This window comes from Mus caroli, unplaced genomic scaffold, assembly GCF_978045245.1.
Source record: "Mus caroli unplaced genomic scaffold, Mus_caroli_1 scaffold_8, whole genome shotgun sequence".
Classification (NCBI taxonomy): Eukaryota; Metazoa; Chordata; class Mammalia; order Rodentia; family Muridae; genus Mus; species Mus caroli.
The window spans coordinates 509,280-516,918 of NW_028227263.1; the positions used below are offsets into that span (position 1 = coordinate 509,280).

Sequence of the window (7,639 nt, forward strand, 5' to 3'; positions counted from 1 at the left end):
GTTTGTATTTGTGTCTTGTCTCCTGTCTCCTGGCACAGTTTTGGGGTGACCTCGGAGTCCCATGCAGCTCATGTTTGTTTGTTTATTTTCCTCTCCTGTTTTGTTTTTGAAACAGGGTCTTTCTATACAGCCCCAGCTATCCTGAGCCTCACTATGTAGGCCAGGCTAGCCTTGAATTCACAAAGATCCTCCTGTCTCTGCCTTTTACCCCAGCATTAGGATTGGGAGTTTATACCGCACACGCAGTCACAGGCTCTTGCCACTAGGCTCTCTCCCTTGTCTTCCTCCTGGCACCATGCAGGTAGCAGGACAGGCTTTAGAGTTCCTAGATCTTGCCCAGTAGGTCTTTCATGGGCTGTGTGGCCTCAGGAAAATCACATACCACTCTCTGAGCAGGTTTTCTCACCTCTAGTGACAGCAAGCAGTAGCCTAGTCTGCAGCACCTTCACCCCCACTGTTTATGAGCAAGTATTTCAATCATGTCACAAGCTCCAGGCTTGGAGGCACAGAGCAGAAGTTCCAGGGACTCAGTGATTAAACAGCCCAGTGCACTCAAAAGTGAATGTTGAGAAGGGGGTAATCTGGGGACAAACAGAGGGAAGAGTAGTGCCCTTGGCTCGTGCAAAGGAGTTTGGGAACAAACATGGCTCTAGTGGTGAAGGTGAGCAAGGGTCGGGGGTCATAGGGTAAAAGGGCAGGGGCCAAAGAGGTGCTGGTGCCCATCTTGGAGAGATTGAAATTCTAAATTCTCTCTCTCTTCTCTCCTCTCCCTCTCCTCTTACTCTCTTTCTCTCTCTCTCTCTCTCTGACTCTTCCCTCCCTTTTTCTTTCTCCCTGTGTGTGTGGTATATGCATTTACGTGTGTGTGTACGTGTGTGTGTGTGTGTGTGTGTACGTGTGTGTACATGGAGGCCAGTGGTACCCAGTATCCTCCTCTTTCCTCCTTAGATTTTTTTTTTTTTAAATTAAGATAGATTCTCTCAATAGAACCCTGGAAGGTCTGGAATTCTCTATATAGGCCAGGCTAGCCTTGAACTCACAACTCACAAAGATCTAGAATTTTCCTTGGGTGACTTTGAGTCTGGGAGTTGACCTGCTCCCCCAACTCCCGCATTACGGGGTCTTCTTTTTAGGGTCACACAATACCTGGTACTATGGTGCTGGGGAAGCTGGCAAAAATGTCACAGCTGCCTTGGGGTGTGGTTCAATGGCCTGTGTGGTATGTTCTAGATCTCAGATCTTATCTCTAGCACTGTAGCACTGCAACACACACACACACACACACCACAAACAAAAAACACCAACACAAAAGAACCAGAAACAAACAAAACATCACCAGCCATATGATGCTTTAAACAGCAGGAATGTATTGTCACAGCCTGAAGGCCAGAAGTCTAAGGTCAAGCTGGTGGGTAAGGTTTTTCAAGGCTTGCTTGTGGTGCCTCCTGAGCTTTTAGGGCAGCCTCCAGCCACTTAGCTGTGGAAGCTTCACCCTGACTTAGTCCCCAGGTCCACATGGAATCTCACTGGTGGAATGCTCCAAATGTCTATGTGCCTCCCCATGGGGCTCGTGTGCATGTGTGTGTCCCAGCCTACATCCAAATTTCTTCATCAGGACACTAATGGCTTAGCGTAGTGCCTTCCCTGAGCCTGCTTGGCCTTCTGTAAGCTACTCACATCTGGCAAAACCTTTCAGAAAAGGCTGTGTTATACCAACCAGGGTCAAATGGTCAATAGGAACTAAGCAGGACATGAATGTTCCTGCTTCCCTCCCAACCCAGGCCCGGTGTGAAGCCACTGGCCTTTGACTAAGGGCAAGGGACAGATCCCAGGAAGATGGTCAGCTACCGAAGTGGCCCAGACTCCTGTTGGGTCAGTTTTAAATATTAGCCAACAGACACTTCCCAGTCCTCTATTCCTCCACAGGAGCTGTTGAGGTGCCTGGCTCATTCCGGGGAACATAAGCCCTATCCTGAGGCTGAGGGCAGCTCTATGCCAAGGTTCTCATCACAGAGATACAGAGGAAGCTGGGCCTGTCTTAGGGTTGGCTATCTGGAGATCCTGGAGCCCTGGAGGTGGGTAGCAAGAACAAAGGAAGTATTTCACCTGATAAAAACAGTTCCCAGAGAAACACATATACACTTCATACACAGGAGTGCGCGTGTGCAGGCACACACACAGAGGCAGAGGCCTGGAAGTCAAAAGTCCAGAGTCAGTTTGTGTGCATGCTTCACACACACACACATGCTCTCAGGAATACACCAACACCCGTCTACACACATGCTTGTGGGTATTTGCAGACTTAAGAACCCACAAACACATGCTTGCATGTAGCACCTCAGCCCTTTCCCAGGACACAGCCAATCTGACACCTTGCAGGGAAGCCGACAGATCACTGCCTTCCTCACCCTCCACAGAATATATCAGTTGGAGCCTCAGGGCATGCTAAGTCTGTATCCCAGCTGTTAAATAGCAAGACAGAAAGACACCTTTAATGTGTGAATCACAGCCTCCTGTCCACTGCCTCAGGTTGCCAAGACTGTCTGCCATTGGCTGGGCTCCACCCAGGATTAGGATGACCCCTGTAATAAGAATTCCCTCTCGTGTAACTCCACATACATCTTTAACTTCTAGTCTTCCAGAGTCTCTGACTCAAGCCCCTTAGCAGCTGGCACTTGCTCTTTGAAAGCTGTAAAAGGCATGCAAGTTCTTGGTCCCCCAAGCAGCCAGCCCAAAGACAAGGGTGGGGAGGCCAGGGTTCCAAGTGGATCTTGGGTGCCCACTGGAGTTGGTCTCAGAGGGCTTTCCAGGTGGTCGCTCAGGCCACAGCCAGTCCACCTGTATGCAGCTGGGTGCTTGGAGTGGCCCTGGTAGACAAAGTCTCCATCTTGCCATGATCACCTGGGCTCTGCTTCTTCTGCCTCCGCTGCCTGGGCTGGCTGCCCTCTCCTGGGGCTCGTGGCTGGCTACTCTGCAGCAGCCGCACCATCTCATGGTCCTTGTGGCCCAGCACTCGGGGCAGGAAGAGAGAGGACTTTTGTGTGCGGCGGGTCTTGAAGCCCCTGCGTGGCCGACCCTTGCCATTCACCGACACGTACCAAGGTCTCTGGGCACCAGGTTGCCGTCGAGCTCCTGGCCCACTGGACCCTGTGCGGTACAGGCGGGAAGCATACGTATTGTAGCCCAGCTCGTGGATCCGTTCCACAAACTCACACTCTGCGTTGTAGTGCTCCTATGAGACAGAAGCCATAGTCAACAGCCTTGGAGCCATGATGTCAATGGGGCTACACCTCCCCAATGACTCCCTTTCTCCTAAGGCTGCCTGGACCAGCAGCCCACACCTGCCACTGTCTAGGCAGCTTGACTATCCGACCTTGTGCCCTGCTCCAAGTGACTTCCTTCCACTATCCCCTTTTGCTGCAGCATTGCACTTGGCTCAGTGCTTGGTATGTGGTAGACAGAGCATACTGGAGGTGGCTGGCTGGCTGGTGTGTCAGAGGGTGGATGAATGGATGTGTTGGTGAGTGGCTGGACAGGCAGGTGGATGTGATGGGTAGATGTGTAGCTAGGTATGTTGCTGGGTGGTTGAGTGACTGTGTAGGTGGATAGACAAATAAATGTATCAGTGGTTAGATAATTGGGTATAAGGATGGTACATGGGTGGATAGATGGATGGATGATAGGTTGGGATGTATGAACGAGTATATAGATGGAAGTGTGGGTAGATGACTGAGTGTGTAGGTGGGTGGATAGATGGCAGGCTGAGTAGATGGGTGGATAGATGGATGAATGGATGGATGGATGGATGGATGGATGATAGACAATGAATGGACAGACTGTCATGAAGGATGAGCTGACTTCATTCAGCCTGTTTTTACAGTAGAGGGAGCTGTGGGCAGCTGTGGTCGATGACTTCCAGGAGGTGGGGATTGACTATGGAATGTCACTGGCCCATGGATATAGCACATAGGCAGCCACACTACTCACCCAGGACACCCAGGGACAGGCCTACAGGAAGAGGCCTTAGACACCAGCCAGCAGCTGAAAGAAGCTGGGGCCTGTCTGCAAGTCTGTGTGACCATCCCTGATGGGTTATCTGGAAAGTTCTACTTCAACCAGCGAGACCCCTGACCTCATCATCCCTGCTCCCCTGAAGCCAAGAGAGCACATCATATTCTTCCCTGTGGGCAGACAGATCTGTCATTGAGTGTACCTGAAACCTCACTCTAAGGCAGAGTTTCTGGGGGATAGTCAGGTTCATTGTAAAGTCAACTGAGTTCACTCATTAGAGTGGGTCAGGACACAGAGTCTAAGAGTCAGGGAAATCACCAGCCCAGCTCTGCAGCAGCTAAGACCCATCACTCAGGCAAGAGTGTGTTTCTGTCACACCTCAGGAGAATGGAGACTCCTGAGCTCCTCCTGTTGCCTGTCCATGAGCAGGGAGGCCAATTCAGCTAGGTTAGCTGGGGAACCCGAGAGCCATCCTGCCTCCTCCCCTTGCCCTGGGATGACCACGCTTTGTCCTGGCTTGATACATGGGTGCTGGAGACCCATGGAGCTGGAGACGCTCAGGTTCTCATGCTGTGCAACCAGTACTAGACTGACAGCCATTTCTCCAGCCTTTAGTCTCCTGCTAAGCCAGACAACTGTTGCCTTCCCACCCTGAGAAGAACAGGCCAAGCACCAACCTTCCTCCTTCCACAGATGCAGGGCAGGTTTGCCATGACCTGCTCTCCCTCAACTGCAGCTATGGTGGCTACTCACACCATGGAGGTTTGGGACCCTGCTGCCATGCTCACTTCCTGTCTCCACCATTTCGACGTTTAGAGAAAGAGACTGACTTCAGACAGGTGGGAAGGGCATTTTCCTGAGCACCTAAAGTCTGTGTTGGGCAGGCACTCAGAAGCCCAGGAGGGATCTGGACGAGCTTGAGTCTGGCATGACCTGGGGGCCAAGCATTCTATCTCTCATGTCCTCTTCTGTCCCCCAATCAGATGCTCAAGCCAGATGGCTATTCCATCAGCACCTGCCCACTAGTAATGGAACTCACCGAAGCATACAGCCGTCCTCTCTTGTTCATGGCCAGGTACCGCCCAGAAAAGAGCCCTTTGATGGCCACCACGCCCACTTCCACCGCAGTAATCTCCAGGATGCCTGGAAAGAGTCAGGAAGAGTCCATCAACGACCTAAGCAGAACCTCAGCCTGAGCCAGCTTCCCCCTCCAGGCTCAGGAAACTGGGACAGGTCGGGTTGGAAGTCCTGGTAGGAAGAAAATACTGGGCAGGCGGTAAGGAAAGGGGCATCCAGCCACTGTGCCGGAGACATTAATCCTAACCTCAGGAGAAGACATGATGGGAATGTTCTGCCTCTGACATGCACCTTGGGTGCAACCTGGACAGATTGACCCAGTCTGTATTTTGTGCAATCTTGTGAATGCCTAGGTCTCACAAGCATCAAGTATCTTAAGCCACACATAATGGTTTGGGAGATCCAAACCCCAGAGCAGATGGAGACCCAGAAAGGGAGGTGGCCGAGACTCTTAGGGAAGCCAGGGTTTGCAGCCCAGTCATAGTGTCACCCCCACTGGCAGCAAGGGATCCAAAGATGTGTGCTGAGAGGTAGCCTGCCAAAGAAAAGGGCCTGGGTTCTGAGGAAAGGTGACAGGGCTCACCCAGGCCTAAGAGTAGGTACAAAAGTTAACGATCTCTCAGCGCAGATGGCAGAGAAGTTGCCGAGACTGATCACCAGAGCTTGATCGAGAGACCCACATGATGGAAGTAGAGACCGGACTCCAGCTAGTGGCTCAATGACCTCCACACACTCACTGTGGCACACAAAACAAACAAAATACAAAACCAACCAAACTTCTACCAGCGCTTTGCCGTGAACAGTATAGTGCTTTTGGGAGGGGAGGGGAGATCAAAGACCCCCAGGATAGTGGGTCGAGGATTCACTCCCTTTCTAGGGAGCGGCCGCTGGGACCCAGCATGATCCGGATTACCGGGATCAGTTGAGATTCTGCCCTAGCCACGGTTTGGAGGGGTGCAGGATGAGACCTCTACAGCTGGCGCCAGACGAGCACCCAACTGAGTGCCCCTAGGTGGCAGCGAATGTGCCCCTCCTCTACATCTGGGGCCGCCCGGGATCCAGCAAATGGGGAGTGGTGGCATGAGGAGCCCCGCGCTCCAGGTCCGACAGGGTCTAGTCTCCAGGACGCCCCCGCGGGGCTGCGGCTTTGCAGGAGGAAGCTGCGGTTCCCCCCCAACCCCCCGCCGCCCGCGCTCCCCGCTCGGTTTCCTGCGCCCCGGGCGCGGTGAGTTTTGCGCGGCTTCCCTCCCACGCGGCGCGCAACGCTCCTGGTCCAGCTCCGCTGGTGGGTACCCAACTGAAGAAGCCAAACCCTGCAATACTCGGGAACTGGCCCTGGGTATGATCGAGCTGCGGGCGGTGGGTGCGTGTCAGCTGCATCCGGAACACGCGGGGACGCCTGTTTGTCCTGTCGCGCTCTCTTGCAGGGCGCAGGACGAGGGACAAGCCTGTCGTCAGACGCCGCGTTGCGGAAACCGAGCTCTGCCTAGTGGAGTGTCCTCCGCGCATCGGCTGAGAGCAAAGAGAACGAAAGGGACTGGCCATGCACCCCAGGGTCGTCAAAACAATAAAGAGGGCGATAAATCCTTGTCCAACGGCTTTTCACTGAGAAATAGAAACGTGTCAGAACCGGGGTCGCCTCCCGCGCAGCTCCTGGGGGAGCGGGACGGGCGGGGCAGCTTGCTGAGTTCGGTAGCTGGGACCGCGGCGGCGCCTTCGGACCGACCTCAGCTCCGCTCCTATCCAGGACGTGGCGGCAGGGGACCGAGCCCTCCGGTCCCTTCCGCCACCCTCCCCTCCCTGTCCAGACCTGAACACTCACTATAGGCGCTGTTCTCAAGGCTGCCGTTCACGCGGCCGCTCGGGTGCAGCTGGAGGTGGTACTTGGTAGCGCAGTAGAGCTTGCGGCGCCGTGGCGCCCCGCCGAGGTGCTCGTAAACGCCACCACGGCCGCCCGCATCGCGTCGTAGTCGCGTCCCGGGCCCCGTAGTTGGCCAGCTGGGTTCCAGCAAGCTGAGCAGCAGAAGCCAGATCAGGCCCATCCCGGCATCGCGCCCGCCCGCAGCGGCGGCTGCGCCAGCGCGGGGCTCACGAAGACGCGGCGCTGGGAGCACACGCCCGCGCGCCAGGCCGGCTCGACTGTGGCTAGGAGAGGGAGGGAGGGAGAGGGGGACAGGGAAGAGGTGGGAGACAGGGGAGGGAGGAAGAGGAGGGGAGACAGGGAGAGATGGAAAGAGGTGGAGATGGAGATAAGGACGGGTGGAGCAGGAGAGAGAGGGGAAGAGATAGTGGAGAGAAGACAAGGAAGAGGAGAGAGAGATGGAGAGAGACGAATTTGAATTTTCACCCAGGAATGGGGGTGTGTTTCTTTGCCGAACACAGTTCTGAAGAAAGGGCGCTTGACAACAAAAGGCGGTCGTGGTCCCTGGCGGGGGCGCGGGACTCAGGCCGGGCGTCGCCTGCGCACAGCTCCTGGGCCAGAGCCGTCGGGCCGCCGCTCCTCCGCCGTGCGCCCCGAGCCCCCTCCCGCCTCTGAAAGGTCCCCGCCCCG

General features: G+C 54.9%; 1 protein-coding gene across 1 annotated transcript; it reads right to left on the reverse strand.

Moving 5' to 3' along the window:
• Positions 1-2,489: 2,489 nt before the first annotated feature.
• On the reverse strand, positions 2,490-7,130 carry Fgf3 (fibroblast growth factor 3). The gene is made up of 3 exons (XM_021169056.3): positions 6,911-7,130; positions 5,051-5,154; positions 2,490-3,232 (listed from the first exon to the last, which is right to left on the reverse strand). Exons 1-3 carry the CDS (start codon positions 7,128-7,130, stop codon positions 2,819-2,821), a joined length of 738 nt encoding a protein of 245 aa, XP_021024715.1. The 3' UTR covers positions 2,490-2,818.
• Between the last annotated feature and the right edge of the window lie 509 nt (positions 7,131-7,639).

Bases quoted from the DNA above. Each gene is read 5' to 3' on its own strand.
- Fgf3 (XM_021169056.3), bottom strand. From the start codon at position 7,130: ATGGGCCTGATCTGGCTTCTGCTGCTCAGCTTGCTGGAACCCAGCTGG. The intron at 5,155-6,910 runs GTGAGTGTTCAG...GACTCTTTCCAG, and splicing joins CCTTGAGAACAGCGCCTATA to GCATCCTGGAGATTACTGCG. The intron at 3,233-5,050 runs GTGAGTTCCATT...TCTGTCTCATAG, and splicing joins GAGGACGGCTGTATGCTTCG to GAGCACTACAACGCAGAGTG.